Here is a 19,142-nt window from a genome sequence, read left to right as displayed (position 1 = left end):
GTGTGCCTTGGCAGTCTCGCAGACCCATTCTCACAGCGTTTATGAACCTTTTTCTTGCTCAATATCAAGCCACACTTATTGTTTTTACTTTGGCTGTGAGTGTTTGTGTGTGCTCAGGATGACTTTCGCGCTATCTCGCTGTATCGCCGACCCAGAAACCACACCAGTAAGCCAGCTCACTGAGCAGCGAGCCTCGTAAAGTCCTGACCAATCAGAGCACACTGGGCTCACTGGGAGGGGGGGGGCAGGAGCTCCAACCAGCCGTTTAGGACAGAGAGTGAATACACATACTTTACAGAGATGCTGTATGAGAAACCAATGTGAGTTTGGACAATTGCACAGTATAAATCTATTTTAGAATACCTCAACAATGGAATTATGATCAGTAGAAATGGCCATGACATGGGACCTTTAAACCTACAGTCTGAGTGGATTCCTGCACTACATGTTGTGGAGCTACATGAAATTGCGTAGATTTGCATTACATAAAACACGTATTGTATTCAAGGACCCTGAAGCGTGAAAACCTTAACAAAAGCTGAGTTTATCCAAGATCACTAGCTTACTGCAGCGATATGAAATTGTACTGTAATAATAACAATAAAAACAACTTAAATGTATATAGCACCTTTCATATACCCAAAGACACTTAAACAGAGGAAAACACAAAACAAACAACAAAACCTGCTGAGACTAAACATAAACAGACAAGGAGACAGAATACAGATAAGGAGATGTGTGACAGTTAGTGAGTGCAAGGGGGATGAGTAACTTATGGAATGATGGAAGGCTATGTTAAACAGATGAGTTTTAACGATTTACTTAAAGATGTCCAGAGAAGGGGTATTATGGATTTCAGCAGGGAGGGAGTTCCAGAGGGTCGGGCAGCGACACCAAAGGCATGGTCCTCGAAAGTGTGGAGGCGTGAATGGGGAATAGAAAGAAGGCCGGAGTCTGAAGAGTACGGGACGGAATGAAAGGCTGGAGTCGAAGATTACGCCCAAGTTGCATTTATTGCGTTAATGATGACAAACAAAGCTTTAGTTGGTTTCTCTGCATTGCATATTTACATTCCATCCATACACCCCTGGAGGATCATTCAAGTGTCTTCCTCTGCCACACAGGGAAAACCAACTGTGCATCCAAGTGAAAATTGACAGACTGTGGAATAGAATACTTCAAATTCAAACAAAACGGAAATACAGAAATATATGTAAGAACATGACATTTTCTTTTAAGCTGTAGACACATTTTGATAAAGGTTAACAATGATACAAGTGGTTACATGCATGTGAATACACAAAATACACCCACAGAATATTCAAAGACGTGCATTGACCTTTCTCCAGTTCCTTTCCAGACTCGTCTCTTCACCTTAATGAGGCCAATAGTAAGTAGAGGTTTATATCATATCATATTTATTCCTGCACTCAATAGCACAGAAGGCACCCTATATATCCATGATAATGCTGCAAGCAAACAACACAAATCCATATAGCATTTAGCATTAGTAAAGGCTTTCAGCTTTTAGCAGCTGGTACCGCAGGTGCTATTGAAAAGTCAACATGATTAGTTAAAATGTTATCTACTTAAGGGTAGTTTTAACCGAAAAACGTCAATAAATACCGTTGTTTGAAGGAGATGTTTTCAAAGAAATATAAAATAAATGTTAGAGAGGTAATTTTGATTTATTTTTTACCAATGTATCAAATTGGGTATCTTGAATCATGTAATTTCAGTCATGTTAGTTGTCATTACTAGATTTCTCCTATTGAGACATCCCTGTTTGGATGTTATAGGGACTGTTAGGTAGCTGGCTCAAGATTTACATCTATGATACTGTAAGTGACTGCAGTAAAAATGCCATAATAAAACATTAATCTCTCAGCTCTTCCAAGGTGCCTGGAAGTGCATATTGTAGCTTTGATCTAAACCAGTGGTTCTCAAGTGGTCCAGCCTCGGGACCCACTCTTTTCCTTTCGTCAATAAATTGGGACCCAACATTTTGAACCACTGAAATTGATTCCAATTTTTTTTTGTGATTTAGAAAAAAGTGAAGTACAGTGCATATATCCCTTAAGCTATATCCCTTCATAGGACTAAACTGCTTTTCAAAAAATGTTAATCTCATGATGGTCATCAAGTTTCTAGAATCAAAGTTGAGCTGTATAACATAAAAAGGCACACTTGTCTTGTACTCAATAAAAAGACAGACCTGGAGACAATCCTACAAATTCACCACATGTGAAAAACGTGAGATGCTGAAAACCCAACCCCAGCAGGGGGGTCTGGGGGGATTGTCCCCCAGGAGATTTTTNGGCGTCACTATCAAACGCAGTGAAGGGACCTTTGGCGTACATTTTCAACTAACAGGGAGTCCCATTGACTTGCATAGAGCTCCCTGGTTTGTAATAGACCGTCTATTACAAACCAGGGAGCTCTATGCAAGTCAATGGGACTCCCTGTTAGTTGAAAATGTACGCCAAAGGTCCCTTCACTGCGTTTGATAGTGACGCCAAGGGGTCCTGGTGTGTGAGGAGCTCCGCGGATTGGTCCATTTTGGTTCCGGGAAGAAACAAATGGAAAAAGAGAAATCTCCAACGATGCGTTCAGGGGAAGCATAGACAGCATAGACTTGTATGTGTTAGAGTTTTACTCGCTACAAGGTGTACTTTGAGGGTTTTTGACTCTGCAGACCGTTTACATGCAGAAAAACCTTCATAACACACAAGGGGACGGGTAATAACCAGAAAAGCATGACATGGGACCTTTAATACACATTTGTTTGCATTACACTGTGGAAATGTATCCATGTGTTCTGGGTCTTTTACATTTGATTTAAGAAGAACAATCTTTGCAATGGAAATCCATATTATATTAATGCTTATTATGTCCTATAATGTATTTCTGTGTCAAGTTGATATTTTAGTAAAAACTAGGCCCAAAAGCCCTATGAGAATATGATTACATCAAACAATCTATGTCACTCAATAATGATAACTGCAAAAAAACACCTATCTGTTATATTCAAGCTCAAGCTTTGGCATTTAGTCCCAATAAATAGATGCTATGCGTAAAGAATGAAAGATCATTTAATTATAAAAATGCCATTGCATTCACTCAGAACCATGAAAGAAGTTGTGACAATCAAAGTAGCGTCAGTGGTATGAAAGAAAGCCACCGGGCTTTTTCTCTCAAATGCCGAGTGCATTCTTGAAATAATGGCAGATCTCTGACATTTAACAAGATGGGTAGGCAGACAATGATCCTCACTCAAACTATCTGTGGGCTTAAAGCAATGGAATATATTGAGCAAGGAATTGAATTGAAGAAATATTTGGTTTAATAAAAAATGGATGGTTTCTTATATGTGTCAGCTATTGTCAAATGGAAACTTTTTCATGTTTTCAATACTTGTTTTTGTTAAGAATTGTTATAAGGTGGTCTTGCCTTGTTACTGTTCAAATACTGTATACAAAAGTAGAGGTGTAACTCACTGGGTTTTGGGAAATCGTTACTTTCTACTCCAAACCAGCAAAGAGCATTACACAAAAATAGACACCAAAAATGTACAAAATACACCCTGTATCAAGATTGTATGTTTGTATTGCTGTTTAATAGCGTTGAACTCAAACGTGTTTGACCTTTGTGTATTTTGCTTGTGTCAGAATCAAAGCACACCTGCCATTTATTTGGGAAAGATACAATTGTAAAATGTTGCCCCCATGCCAGTACATTTTTTAAATAATCGTTAAAGGTCAATTCCATAACTGAGTTTTCATCTTTCTGAATTATCCGATTATACTATTAATTGGTCTAAATCAACCGTTCTTCCACTCTCATCTAATAGCTGTGTGATGGCAGTCCAAACACAGCCTTCTTTTCTGCGTACTGGTAATTTTACTTATTTAGGAATCAACATTTCCCCCAGGCTGAAAGAGTTAGTAAATCTGAACTTCACCCCACTTCTCAAAACAATAGAAGACAACCTTCAACGTTGGATGAATCTCCCAATATCCGTTATAGGCAGAATTGCAACAGTCAAAATGACTATACTCCCAATGATAAATTACCTATTCTCAATGATCCCTATTAAACGCCCACCCACTTGGTTCAAATCTATAGACTCTGCCATCTTAAAATGTTACTGGAAAAAGAAAACACAGAGAATCAAACTATCTACTATTCAAAAACATGAGAGTCAATGTGGCTTAGAAGCACCAAACGTTCTGCATTACTTCATTGGTCAGAGACTACAATACATTTATAAATGGACTAATCCTAATAATTCCGACACCTCCTGGTTAGACATTGAACAAACATTATGCAAAGATATTAATATTACAGACTTACCGTTCATAAGCCGCTCCATCATACGTCATCCATGCTTCAAAAACCCTGCAATAGCCACAACTCTGACAGCCTCAACAAATTAACTAACAATACAATTTCACCCACCGAACACACTCCCATCTGGAACAATCCTGACTTTCTAATAAACAGAAAACCTTTACATTTCAAATCATGGATTGCCAAAGGCATCACACACCTCAAACATATATTTCATGAACACAAGTTAATTCCATTTTCTGATTTGGTCCAGAAGTACGGCATCAGGGAGCATCAATATTTACAACTCAAATCATCCATTCAAGCCAAAGTTAACAGCAAAACGTTTAAAGAGCAACTTCCAGGTTAAAGACACCTATGAATAAATGTGTATGAAAATGATGAATACACTAGATTTTCAAAAACATATACAGAAATATACACTACAGTGACATCTGGCGTCGTTTTTGTAAGAAATGTTCACTTCCACATAAAAAAAGCCTCGGCACGTGACCTCCCGCGTGTGACGTAACACGGGGGACACAAGGGGGAGAGCGGCCGGTGTAACGTATTAATAAACATGGATCCCAATGCTAGTTTCGACACAGAAGAAGTTGAACATGAATATTCGAATGCATATGACGGACCACAACCTTATAATTATGAGNCATTGGTTTGTTTTATTATGCCGGCAGATCATTTTTCCATTGAAATGTATTCTTTAAGCAGGTTTTTCCAAATTGTGATATTGCTTTTGTGTCGTGATTTTCAATTCATGAGGATAGTTGTTTTTGCAATGATTAGGTCTATGGACAGTACTTGATGTAATGTTGATGTTCACATTGGAAATGTCTCCTAGTAAACAAAGGGATGGAAGAAGGGGGATGTGGCAGTCCAGCAAAAGAGAGAGGTTGTCTGTGATGTTATGCCTCTGTGAATAATCTTATATTGTATGAGGTGCATGTTGGTGTTGGTTGATGGAGAAGATGTTTCTGCAGATTTGAGACCAGAAGGCGTTTGGGTGATNCGAGTGCCTTACGAAGTTGCCGCTCACAAAGTTGCTGCCGGAGCCTGAGAGGGCCATTCGTGAGGGCATCTTAAGCCATCGTATGACCGCCGGTGGAGTTTCTCAGGCTCCGGCAGCAACTTTGTGAGCGGCAACTTCGTAAGGCACTCGTGAGCAGTGGCGGCGCTAGGGGGTGGCTACGTGGGCTCAAGCCCCGGATGTTTTCTAAAAGCCCCGGATGTTTCACTTAAAAAAAAAAAAAAATTGTTTTTTTTTTTAAACGTCTCGGGAGTAATGTGCAGTGCCGGGGTCCACCAGAGAGGCAGCTGCTGCGGGACAGTAGCCTGCGTACTGCGTAGCCTTCCCTGCCCTGAAGAAGAAGTGATCCTTCCTAGTGCCCAGCGCCATATGACTCTGCTAGTGCCTGACGAGTTTTAAGCTAATAGCCTATAAAGTTATGGATATTAGAAAGTTATTTTCATTGAAAAAGGCGCCACAAGCTGCAACAGCAGCAGTATCAGCAGCTGACAACAATGTCATCTCCAGCAGTGAAGAAATGGATGATGTTTGTGAATCTAATGGTGATATCTGCAGTCTGGCTGACTGAGTAAGAAGTGAAAAAGAGTGATGTAACGTTAATGTTATAGCTCGTAAACACGGAGTAACCACACTAATTATACCCTTATATGTTAGTATGTATACAGAACATGACTACAAATTATCCTAAGATGTAACGTTAACCCTTCATACCTCAGTCTACCTTTAAGACACTAAAATAACGTATTCCAATTTTTATATTGTTTTGGAATTATACCAGCTCTTGTTTCAGTACACTTAACAACGGAACCATAGCAACGGAACTGACAGGCAACGGAACTGACAGGCAACCCTCTGAATCAGACTCCGAATGTCTGTGACTGCATCCACTCAGAGTGTCCGATTCAGAAACGTGACTCTTACACTCTTTAAGTCACAAACAAAGATGGTGGATGAATAGATCAATAGATCAATAAAATGATAAGCAATAGATAATCACAACATCAATCCCCTCTAACATCAACAACGGGCACACACAACTTAATTTGGCTTTTGCCTCCTCTGTTTTCACACTCATTCACACACACACAAGTTGTTTTGGAAATCAACCAACTTCTAAACTGCATTAGGCATTCATTGAACTATCTGACAGAGTGTGATGGGACACAGAAGACAAAACATCGGCCTTCTGGCTTGCATCTGTCGCAAATCATCCCTCTATCAAACAGAGAGATGCGATTTTAAGAGAAAGCGCGGGGTCAGGGGGCTCGTGTGGCTGTGGGTGTAGTGTGCAGGAGATGCAGACAGAGATGAAGGTCAGGGATTTTTTTTTTCTCCACTCTGGAATTGTTCTTATGTACAGCTGCGCCCAAACAATCTTTCAAAGAGCATGCAGTATATTCTAAGAGCTTTTGAAGTGCAAAAAGTGTCAGGGAAAAAAAAACATCCTTTTGGAATAAAAAAAAGAACGACTGTTCATGAATACCTTTTTGATATTTAACTTTAAAATAAAAACAGATTTATATAGAGTCACACGTGTTGATGTTTTAATTCATTCCCGCAAAATAATGCTGATCTTAGCTTAAACAATCAGTTTTACCTTTGACACGGAACATGAGACATAATCAATAGCACAGCTGAAAGGCACAGTTTGACTGCTAATACAATAATTAATCATAGTCTCAGATGACCACAGGGAATGTCTGCAGCGCCAAGTCATTTGCTTTGTGGTGAGTGAAGCACTGCTCTGGCCTTGAATGGTTTTCATTTAGAGGATCAACACTGAAAACAACAGTTTAGCCCATTCAGCTGATTCGGCTTTTAGTTAGTTCAATGTATTGATGGTTTTGCTCTTTTTATGGCATGCGTTGACATTTAGAAAAATACAGGATATACATAGCCATCTTGTCTGACAAAAATGTTAACCTCGTATTAACTTTTTGCTGTCACATTATAACTTATATTTACGTTGGCTCATGGCTTTTAGCTTTGACAAAGATGAGACTGCAGGTTATCTTTAAAAAAAGGAATAGTTCCATGATTTATCTTTGATTAACAGATAAAAACAAACCCAAACCAACTGCTCCAACAACTACTGTCACACATGAGATACAATACTGTGTCGGTATCTGCCTTACTTTTAGGGTCTAAAGGAGCAAACTTACCGGACCGTTGCAGGTCAAAGAGTCATCGTCAGCTTGCTCACACTGGGCGTCACACTCCACACACACTGACCCGTTGGCATACTCTCGGATATCCCTGAGAGACAGGAAGACAGGTAAGGAGGGAGGGATTAGGAGGGTGAGAAATAGAGTGATATAGGGGAGGGACAATAAATGATTTGTGAAATAGAACAATAACAAGGCTTTGTGTCCTCAGAAGATATAGCAGAATATACTACAGTAAAAGTGAAGGGTGGTTGAAAATAATCTAAATGCAATGCAGCGCAGAACGAAAAACAAGTAGGCCTACATTTAGTTATATTTTGACTGAATCACAATATTTGTGTTATATAGTCTGCATATTTAGTGGAATCGCCTCCTGGACAACTTCTGCAAAAGACAGAACAAATCAATGTCAGTACATTTTTTTATTTCCCAGAGTGCTCTCTTTTAAGAGCTTTCTTTGTAAATAAATAAGAACTAAATGAAGTTCAGGATGTCATTTCTAGAGCAAAGAAGACGGATGGATGGATTGAGAGGGAAAGAAGAATTATTCAAAAATGATTAGACGTGTCTGTTTCCATCTGTTGTGTGAGCATCATATCTCACAATGTTTACCTTATAATTAAAGGTTAGCAAATGTGGTCATTAAAGGCAGTCTCGCACACACATACATCCCTGATGCATCCAGAATTGTAGCTAATTAGCTAACTGTAACAGTGATACCATCAGGCTGGGGGTCAATGCAGTTGATAGGTGCAGTACATGTAAGGGCTTTCAAAAATCAATTAAATTAAGTGCCTTGTTATTCAATTTATGAAATCCCATTATAATTGTAAAACACCAGAGTCTGCTCCAAAAGTCATTACATCTGACCACAGTATGGCTGAGATGGCAACAGGACAAGGAGAATGACGTTTGGGTACTTATTTTTTGGTCAATGACGGAAAACAGAGTGTTCAATTTTTTTGCCATTGGTGCAGTGGGATCTAAAACAAATTAGTATTAATTATGCTTCATGTGACCTTCATAAAACCTTCCAGGAGGCCGGAGAGGTGAGCCTTTGTCTGGGTCTGTGCCGGTTGAAATAATAAAGGCTGCAGTGTAGCTGGATGTTATCACTGACACTTAATACTCATACGCTATTCCATGATTTTCTCCTGTCTTCTGCTTTTCTGCTTCTGTTAAGGCACACAAATACAGCATCACATTTGTAGTTAAAGGTGGGGTAGGTAATTCACTTCAGAAACACTTTTTGTTATATTCCATGGAATCTTCTTAACATCCCGATAGCAATCAATATATTTAATGCTTTGACAATAAATACATTAAAACATTTCATCTGTGGAAGCCGTGGTGCTGTAAAAAGCACGACCAATCATTTTAGCCGGCCCGGCTAAAATAACTGGATGGCCTACCTGCCTGTCAGCCTTCCATCTGTGCACAAACTTATATCGTGGTCATGTGCACGTTTGTGTGTGTTGGACGAGGGGCTCTGTAAGGAAGTCTGAAGGAAGGGGCAGATTTTTTTCGGCTGCGTAATTTCAAATTCTAGCACACTCGAGCTGGTTTCTCCATTCTTACCTACCCTAACTTTAATAATATAGCATTTTATGGATTTCATACAAAAAAACAACATTGCATTTCAAATGGCTTTGTTCACACAAACTAAGAAAAACAATATGTCTGGCATTTTGAACAGTAAAATCCATATTGTTTGAGGTCTAAGGGAATGCAAGCTCCTTGATGCTTTTTTGCTCGCTGAAAATGTTGTGCAAAAACATTTTAAATAAACCACTAAGGTTGAATTAGGACAATATTAACCTTTAATTCACTAAATGAATAAAGGGGCTTCCTTGTGTTTTTAGTACTCGACAATTATTAAACTCAAGTACCTTTATTCTCCTTGCTAATCATTTGCCACACTTTTACTGCCAAACCAATCCACATGGGAATAAAGGCGAACTTGAACTATTGGGCAACATAACATTTTGATTAAACCAGCGATAGATTTTGACAAAAAAATAAGGCACACACAGCGATGAAATATGACTTGAGTTGAAAGCTTGACTTATGACACACATGTGATAATGTTTTCATTCAGTGAAGCTTTATATTGGACAGATGAGGTACAGGTTGTATCGGTTACTCTGGCGGTGTGGGGGGTGCTGACGTGCAGGTGGACAGGTAGGCAGGGCGTGGCCCCGTGCGCAAGCAGTGACTGTGACACGCAGTGACACGCCTAGCCCCCCTGCCCTAACAGCCCCTTTTGGTCCTCCTCATTCCTCTCCACTGTGGCCACCATTAGCATTTGATCAAATACAGACTTAAAAACATCTAGTTCCAGCAGTTCTGCAGGGACTATTCTGCTATTAATGAAACTCTCCAGGTAGCAGATCCAGTCATTGCATTTTTTTTAGAAAAGGATTACATCAAGATAAAGTTCCTTTTATAGTCAAGGGCCCCCTATTGTTTTGAATCTCTACAGGGGTGCCTTTTAAACCAAGAATCACCAACACTTCTTTAATTTGTTCCTTTCACCCCGCGGCTCTTAAATATTATCCATGGTAAACAGAAAAATTACTGCAGGATTTGAAAGCTGAAACAAAGAGCCTAGGGGTGTTTTTGAACCGGAATTTAAGTTTTGATGTAGTGCAGCAGGTTTTTTTTAACAAATCAGAATTATTGGAAAATTCCACCACTCCTATTCTTAGGTAATTATGTGGAGTTAAGCATGTTTAAAAAAGTGTCCTTGACCAGACAACTAAGACCAGAAAGCATTATCTATCAAACTAGGGAAACTGGAACGACCTATAGTATAGTGTTTGCTTATCACTTTAGATCTTATGTCTTAATGACGTGTAAAAAAACATTTCATCTAAAATAGTCTATTCAAGCAGATTTTTTCTATAACTAGATACCATTTAAACTTTTGATCAACATTTCAATTGATTTGACTGTAAAACATTTGCAGCACAGAGCCATGAACCTTTTTCTGTTAAAGATCAGCATACAATTCAGAATTAATATTTAAGACTATCCATTGTAAAGCCCTTTGTTAGATTTTCAAAAAAGCTGCCTTTTAAGTGATTTCATCTGAGGATTACGGTAAGTGATCAGCACTTAATATATGTGGTTACTTAATTCAAGGAAAAAATAAAAGATTTGTTAGTGCACTGAAAGGTAATTTGATAAAAGCCAAATTTATACTGCTTCCTCCATCACAGACAATGAACCAGCAACACTTCAATCCAAGACCCACCTGCCTCAGTGTGCTGATTATAACCAAAAAGCACTTAAACTAAATGTTTTCTTGACTCGCAGTGAGTTTCTGAGCTGAAAAGTACATGTTTGATTGGGTTTTCTTGCAGCAAAAGTCGATTAGATTTCCTCTTGGCAGTGACACAATGCTACATTTTCTGGGTGAGATGAAGTACACACAGTTTGCTCCAACCACGTCCATCACTCACTGGTTGCAAAATACACTTTACTTCATTTTGCAACAACTGCAAGGTTTGTAATTGAAAATACATTGTGTTGCAGAGGGACAGTGAGGAAAGGCGGTGGACATGTTGATCTATAAGGTTATTTATTTTTTAATTGACCTATGGTGTTATGTGGAGAGTTGGAGTGATATTACAGCTACTCATATTGAGTCTCTAAAAGTGTTTACTGAAAGGTACGTCTGCTTGTATCAATCCAAGGTGAGCTGACGTTTTTTTTAATTGCACAGTAGTCAGACAGACCTGAAATAAACCAGACTGTGCACTGACAAACTTGGCAATTCTGTCACCACAGAGAAGAACAACTTTTGTAATTCAGTTTGAACAATTGCAGAAAAAGCACAATGAAAGCTTGCAGTGTGGTGTGCTTTATTTTGTGAGTATCACTAAGATGACGTAATACACAAGATGAAGGTTGCATTAAGCATTTGTGTGGGTGAACCTAACATGTTACTTGTACTTGAGGACAAACACAAGAACATACACTTTAATATAACAATAAGGGGTGTACGTGTATATGCACACTGTAACTCACCCTTCATAAAGGTTGCAGTTTTTCACACAGGTTCGTCCACGGCTGAAGAATCTGCAGGCGAGGCACTGATCTGGGCCAGGACCCCAACAGCCGGCGTCAGAACACAGCGGGTTACACACCATGCGCTCCTTAGCTGCTCAATGCACACATAAGCACAAAGAAACCAGTGTAAACACAAAGAAATTACATCCATGTAGAAGCAGTTGTGCATTGCTGACTCGGTGCAGATGCAGAGAGTAAACCCCAATTTGGCTCCAATTAGCCAGATATAAAATCATCCAAAATAGTCACATTATTTATGAAGAGGAACAGGGCTAGATGAAATAAAGCATGCAATTTGCGAGGGTTTATTTTCACATTAAATATCTCTGCCTCTAGAGAGCAGCTCCTAATTTGCGGTTGTCTATAAAAGGTGTGTTTTTCTGGGTACGACTTTCCTTAACAATGGCAGGGATAATTGCAGAAAGATGGAGTAATAGGTGTAGGGCTCAGCGACACTGCTTTTTTTATGCAGTGAATAAAAAAGTGTCAAACGATATGTATCCAGCTGTCCCAAATAATTACCCTCATGGATGAACTTAAAGAAGACCAAGTTCCTGAAACAAAATGCTCTCATTTGATCGCCGAAACAGTTACACTTTTTAAAACATTAATGATCTCTGTTCAGTCTATGGACTTTGATGGCTGTCCAATGTGAGCAAACTGTATATTCTGTGTTGAACCTATGCATAGTGTGTGTGAAGGACTGTGAGATATGGCAGATAGTCATGAAGTACACTTCATTATAAAAATGCTAAGTTAACAGTGACAAAGCACTATTGGAAAATAGCAAGCACCTGCAGCTGCCATGCAGACATTTTTATTTAACTTGGACTTATAGAAAGGAAGCTGAAAATCAATTTATAACCTCATTTAAAGGCTTTAATTTAAAAAAACAGCCATATCAGCTCTTACTCTTTTTTGTTGTTGTCAAAAGGCTTGAATATATTGAATATTCGAAATGCTATTTGATTAGTCCAATAACATCAGTATCTGCTTTCAACAACCAAATCCATAGCACCACATATACAGTAGAGAACAAATAACTTGTTGCAAAGTCATGTGAAGTTTTAACAAAAATCAACACTTTTGATTTACAAAAAGACAAGCATTAAAAGTGCCCACTCACAGCGAACATCCTATGCTGCTCTCGCTGTTTCTGCCTCACAGTTTCTCATATAGTTCCAACAGACTCCATTACAACAGGCCTCTCCCTTTCTCTCTCTCACCCGTTCAGCTCCGTTTCCACAAAGGTTGCTACATCTGAGAGCATTACAGTGACAACATGAGTGTTCAAGTAACGTGGTGACAGCACTGCACATACACTCAGAACTTTTACCATCCCATCTACGTCTCACATTATTTCCCACTTGTCGGGATTTTAAAAACATCCTCTCTTCTCTTCTCCTCTCCTTTCCTCTCCTCTCCTCTTCATCTTTGAATAGATGGATAAAAAAAAAGCTGTTTTCAAGGTCCTGGACACATGTGAGCAAGGGGCCATGCCTCAGAGTCAGCAATATCCATGTTTAGAATAATTAAAAAAAAGGGAGACAAAAAGATTCAGAGACATGGAGAAAAAAGTGTTTCTTAGAGAGCAGAAGATGAAAGCGTTGCCTTGAACAAGAGAAAAAGAAAACACCTCAGCCTCCAGCACTCTAGGTAAACTGACCAGGCAGAAGAAAGAAGAGGAGATGGGTGATGTAAAAAAGTGAATAAACAAGGGAAGAGGAAGCGTTGGATGGCTTTTTTAGGAAACAGCAGCTGCAAGATCAAAAGAATACCAACTTCAGATGTTGCTGACATGGTTGGAAAACAACAGCCCATGAGGCTTGTGCTGTCAGGTGCCTTTAAGTCTCAGGGGAGACAACTGGATAACATGATATGATGATGATGAAGTATCTCGCTCTCACTAAAGAGTGTATGCTACCTTGGAAATTATCCTTGATCCTATGCAACATGCAGTTGGGAGTGTTTTGAACTACATGGTATACATTAAAATGGTAGGTTTCTTCAACTACATTTTGCATAAAATTACGAAACTGCATGATTGCGCCTCCTGTATACTTGATATTTTGATAACACTTTTGCAGTAGGATATTTTATACATACAGTGAAATGTATGGAGTGACCATTACAATCGTTCACCTAAGGGATGCAATGGATACAATCCCTGCTAGAGCATGTTGCCAAAATGTGCTCATGTGATCACACCTTTTATTTTGAAAGTGAACTACATTGGTTTTCATCAGCTGCAGTATGCTCACTGATCATTTACCTCAGTGTTGCTCTAAGCTAAGATCGTTTGTTTTATAGAGCACCAGTCTGCTTCCAATTGGCCTGTTCTACAAAAAACATTCCGAATACTCACTGTAGTAAAAGCGCAGGTGTTGCTGATAAAAATAACCATGGCTACAATCTACTTCAAGAGGACTTTGTGTCCTGCTTGCTTAAAGCGCTCCTCCTGAGAAATGGTCTACATAAGAGTAAATGCTGTTATGCCACTTGTTGTGATTAGACCTCTGCTAAGTTTGAAGCAACTAAGGACAAAGGTGTAACTTGTCCTACCCCAAAACATGTGTATATAAAGGAGAGGAAGGGAGATGTAACTTAAGAGAAGTCTGAACACAGATAAACCAAATCATCCATGTGGCTTTTTTATGAATATGTAATATGCATCCTTTGAGACAATACAAATAAAGGTGAGTGTCTTATTTGCAGGTCCAAACCATACATTTACTCAATAACACTATTGGTTCTACTGATAAAACGTTAAGCTTGACAAAAAAAGTATTTTTTCAGCCAAAAACCTTTTAGTTCACTTTCCACGACCTTTAAAGTTGCAAATTATGCTAAATGATCAGTGAAGATCATTTCAAAAACAGGGTGATTTTTATTTAAAGCAGGCAGACTTAAGGAGAGCGCCCTGTCAAAACAGAATCAGAATAATTTTCAGATCCAAAGCTGTCAGCAGAATTACTCAACTCTAGTTTATAAGTCTACAGCCAGACGTGTTTGGTCTTGTTGGGTGAGCAAATATTTAACTTATTTGACAACAAATATCAATTAAACTAAACTATCAACTCAAGCTGATGAAACTTTTGGAAGAGTGTTGAAACCTCTTCAACCTCGGATTATTTTCAGATGACCTCTCGCTGGATGCATGAGGCTATCACACCAAGTGAACAGTTTTGTAATCCTGATTAAATTAAGTAGCGTAGTTCTGCATATGGAAGCCTAACATTATTTGGATGTGCCTGTCAAGAGGCTATGCAACTGCTGGGTGTCATTATGCAGTTTATCAAAAGTACAAAGTTTAATTAAGCCACCTTAAGGAGAAATGTATGCCTGATCAGAAGAGTTTTCCGAAGTTGTGCTTAGCACTGCAACGCACACCCATTTTATTAAAATCTGGATTATGTGTCCATTAGATAATCTGAAGCAGGTGGATTCTTTTCCTGAAATATTGTAACTTGTTTTTTGTATAAATATTCAAACTTAATTTACATTTCAACTTTGTGCAAAAAAGGCAGAAATATTTTATTTTTCTCTTACCAGCTGCAAATAGGGTGTTGTGCAAAATCAAACCGGACTGACATCTTAATGATTGCAACTTTTTGTATGATTATATATGAAATACATGAAACTATTCTTAACGCAATAGCACATAGAATTAGCATATAGAAAGTACAACTGTATTCAACTGTTATCCCTGTTTTCAGGTCTCTCCATTTACCTAAATAATTCTACATCACATCGACATACACTGAATAAATGGCCACAGGCAGTCTTCTCCTCTGTCTCTGCCCCATAAGGGTGTGAGACCTGCCCTTTTCGAATCCCCTGCTAAGCTCAGTCAAGTTTACACATACACAAACACACACACACACACACACACACACACACACACACACACACACACACACACACACACACACACACACACACACACAACCACCCTGATGCACACATGCAGAGCCATGTCAAGGAGAGCAGTGTGTGACTCTTGAGTCTCGCCCAAGTCTTCAAAGTCACTGAAGAGAAAGAGTGTGTGTGCCCAACACTGAGGAACTGCCCACGGGAACCGCGAAAAGGGGCCAACTCAATAATGCAAATACTGGCTCATTAATGAACACTATACATAAATGAATAATGTCTTACCACTTGTGGCAGTGATAAAATGAAATATCTTCCAGTTTTAGAAACACATTCTTTTTCAGAACTACACGTATTTAGCTAATTATTTTTCTTTTCTGAATGGTTCTGTTGGGAATTATTCCTATTGCGTAATATTTGTTATTGAGTTGTCTTTAGAAATGAGTTAGATAGTGTCCACTCTTCCGACAGACATAAAGTAATAGAAATAACAAGTTAGTTTCTGCTATTATATGTTCAGTGCCTATGCTGCATTCTGAAGGAGCAGAGTGAAGTTATAAAAAGAACAATGATTTCCTCAACCAGAACACATTATATCAAAGAGCCTTAGCATAAATGGGAGCTTTTACTTTCCTTCAAAACCATTGATTTGGAGCATCGATCTAATGGTCAGAGTTGTCTAAAGTTGAATTTGAGTCAGGTTAACAATCCCAAGTTCTGTCAAACCATCAGTGTCTGACTCCGCTGCTAAAGCATACATCTCAAACAGAAAGCAATACAACAGTCAAACAAAAAACACAAAAATGTTCTCAATGGTGCCTGCGGCTTCACAACTGATGTTAAAAGCAAGACTAGAACAAAAAGAATACATCACAGATTAGAGTAGGGATTTCACATTTTATCAACTGTTTTAGGGTTTTAGAGTGTAAGACTCAGAGGGACAAAAATGGGATGGTGAAATAACATTTGAGATCAGTGAAGATTTCAGGCAGCATTGGGTAAAAAACGAACTGGGCTGGTAAACAACATTATGTGTCAGACAAGTCACAGTGGCTCCATTCTTGGAAATGTGGCTTTTTTATCCTGGGAGCACAACAACAGGTATGTTTTCCTAAATGTACTGTGATGATTCCTGTGTTTGTCATCTACATATATTCAACAGTTACAGCCTCAGGCTAACGTGTCTGATACAGGAGTCATTTGCATTATTAAATATAAGCTTCCCTCCAGATTAAAGTAAACTATGAGATATGTCATGTTGGTGTTTTTAATAACCACAGATGGCATGTCTTTTAGGGATGGGACGAGATGAGTTAATAATTAGAAAGAGTGGGCTGTGTGTTACAATAGAACAACATGTTAAAGACATGCTACTACTTTGTACGTCAGACAGTGCGGAATCACCATTGCAGTTAAATCATGTGTTTTAGGAAGTCAAAGCAAATTGATGAATCTCCACTTGCTACAGGTTCACTTCTTTGATGTTTGGGAAGGTTTCGGTATGAACTTACAGCACTTCTGTGGGCTTTGGTTGTTGCGGATCAAAACCTTCTGGTTTTCAGCACGGAACAGCCTGGTCCAGTTGACGGTGCTGTAGTAGCAAAGCTGGCTGTTCTCTGCGATGTGGACATTCCCAGCGCTGATCTCTCTCAGGGACTGCAGCTGCAGAGACGTGATGCCCTGCTGCTTCAACACCAGCAGGGAGATCCCACTGAGAGGGAAGAATGGGTGGAGGGGAGGAGGGGAGGGGAGGAGATGGCGAGACAGGAAGAGGAGGAAGATGAGAGGAGCAGGAAGAGATGGGATAAGGTTTAACAGAGAGTGGAAAGGGAAGAGGCAGAGAGGATTTATTTCACAGGTTTTGATCCCTAATTAGATACAAAAAAAAATGTTAAAACAATTTCCTCTGTCATGTTAATCTGTGACCTATTTATGAAGGTTGTATTTTTTTGTAAATAAATGGCTTCATGTCCAACAAAATTCTTTTTTGTGTATAATACCTTTTTAAGGAAAATGGAAAGCTCACTGGAATAATATTATTTAAAATATCTAAAACCCTGTTGTTGATGTCAGGCAGAGATTATGTAATGTAATTAATACAAATGAAAATAATGACCATAAGTAAAGCAACCTAACATGGATCTTACAACCAAACCAATGATTCAATGAACACCCTATATTTGAAACACTGAAGCAGAATAGGTGCATATTAATTTATTATAATTCTTATGGGACATGATTAGTGAAACACACCAAGCAACAAGCATGGGCATGGAGCTTGTTTATTTATGTTGCTCAATATATAATTAAAGACAATATCCTAGGATACACTTATTTGAATTGTGAATAATATATAAATAGAAAGTGTGTGCACATTAAAAACACATGTATAACGAGAATGCTATTGCTCTCTCTTCCTATAGCCTATGCAACCATTTGCAATCTGGATTGGCCTATACATGCTTGAAATCAATCAAGCTTCAATTAAATATGTGCACTAAATATAAAGCCTGACCAACATCATTTGGTATACTTTAACGGACATATTTAACACATAACTTTTATTTCCTCAGTGTATTCATCTGCTAATCTTGTCAATTATCAGCCTATGCGTTGCACTTGAGCCACTGAGACACACATTAATGGAGATCAACTGGATTGTAGAATAAAATCCAAACATAATATTCAAAGGCATGTGACTGTTAAGTGGAAAACACATTTGCAGTGTATTAAAGTAAGCAATCTGATAAAAAAAACACTTAAAAGGGACCTATCATGCTATATTTGAATAATATATTGTAGGGCCATACCTATATAAGGTATATTTATAAGTTTTATTTTTCAAAATACCAAACAGATCATGCATTTTAGCCATGCTTCATTTTGCCTCACTCCAGCTCTGTCTTTGCATGAGCTGGAGCTGACCCCCCCCCTGCAAAGGAGGGGGCGAGGTACAAGCGTCATGTTACTATGCTGTTGCCATGCTGTTGCCATGCTGTTGCTATGCTGTTGCCATGCCACGGCAACCTCTCATTCCCCTGATAGGTGGAGAGTTGACCATACAGGCGGAGTGCACCTCTGTGACATCATAGAGGTGCAAATCAGAATCCACATGTATCAAATACGTTGCAGCCCCGTTTTTAGAGATTTGGGTATGGAGGAAAAGAGAGAGGGTTGTATTTTCTGACACTTGGTGAGTTCCCGGGAACACCGGAAACACATATTCATCTATAAAACACGCACAAAAGTGCATTTTGCATGATAGGTCCCCTTTAAGTACTAAAGTGGGGAAACGAGTATTCACATTTGAATTCATTTTTTAAAATAAGCAATACAGATACAGTAAACAACACCTTCGAAAAAAAGGCGATTATCACATACTGTAGTCTTTTTTGTGAACAATTGTTACTTTACAACATTTCACTATACTGTGTATAGATTATTAAATATGTTTCCTATGTAAATTGTATTTCTTGTATTCCAGTGTTTTGCTAAATCTTGCTGCAACAACAACATATTTTACATATGTTTTCCTCATTTTATACTAAAGCCACACACACACACACACACACACACACACACACACACACACACACACACACACACACTACACGACACACACGACACACACTACACTACTAACGACTACACTACTACTA

The 19,142-nt window shown here is 38.7% G+C and overlaps 1 protein-coding gene across 1 annotated transcript in view; it reads right to left on the bottom strand.

The window, feature by feature from the left end:
- Window positions 1-7,536: 7,536 nt before the first annotated feature.
- LOC104941331 (receptor tyrosine-protein kinase erbB-4-like) overlaps window positions 7,537-19,142 on the bottom strand; it is a gene marked incomplete at its 3' end in the record, with an annotated part of 63,698 nt that continues 52,092 nt past the window's right edge. Inside the window, exons 10-12 of the mRNA XM_010766417.1 lie at window positions 16,995-17,194; window positions 11,572-11,704; window positions 7,537-7,630 (exon numbers count right to left, since the gene is read on the bottom strand). Coding sequence (XP_010764719.1) covers window positions 7,537-7,630; window positions 11,572-11,704; window positions 16,995-17,194 — 427 coding nt within the window. The remainder of the gene's footprint in view (window positions 7,631-11,571; window positions 11,705-16,994; window positions 17,195-19,142) is intronic.

Source organism: Notothenia coriiceps, unplaced genomic scaffold (genome assembly GCF_000735185.1).
Source record: "Notothenia coriiceps isolate Sejong01 unplaced genomic scaffold, NC01 NC01_scaffold00003314, whole genome shotgun sequence".
In the NCBI taxonomy this organism is placed as follows: Eukaryota; Metazoa; Chordata; class Actinopteri; order Perciformes; family Nototheniidae; genus Notothenia; species Notothenia coriiceps.
The sequence above is the reverse complement of the archived record's forward strand: the minus strand, read 5'-3'. Positions and strand labels throughout refer to the sequence as shown.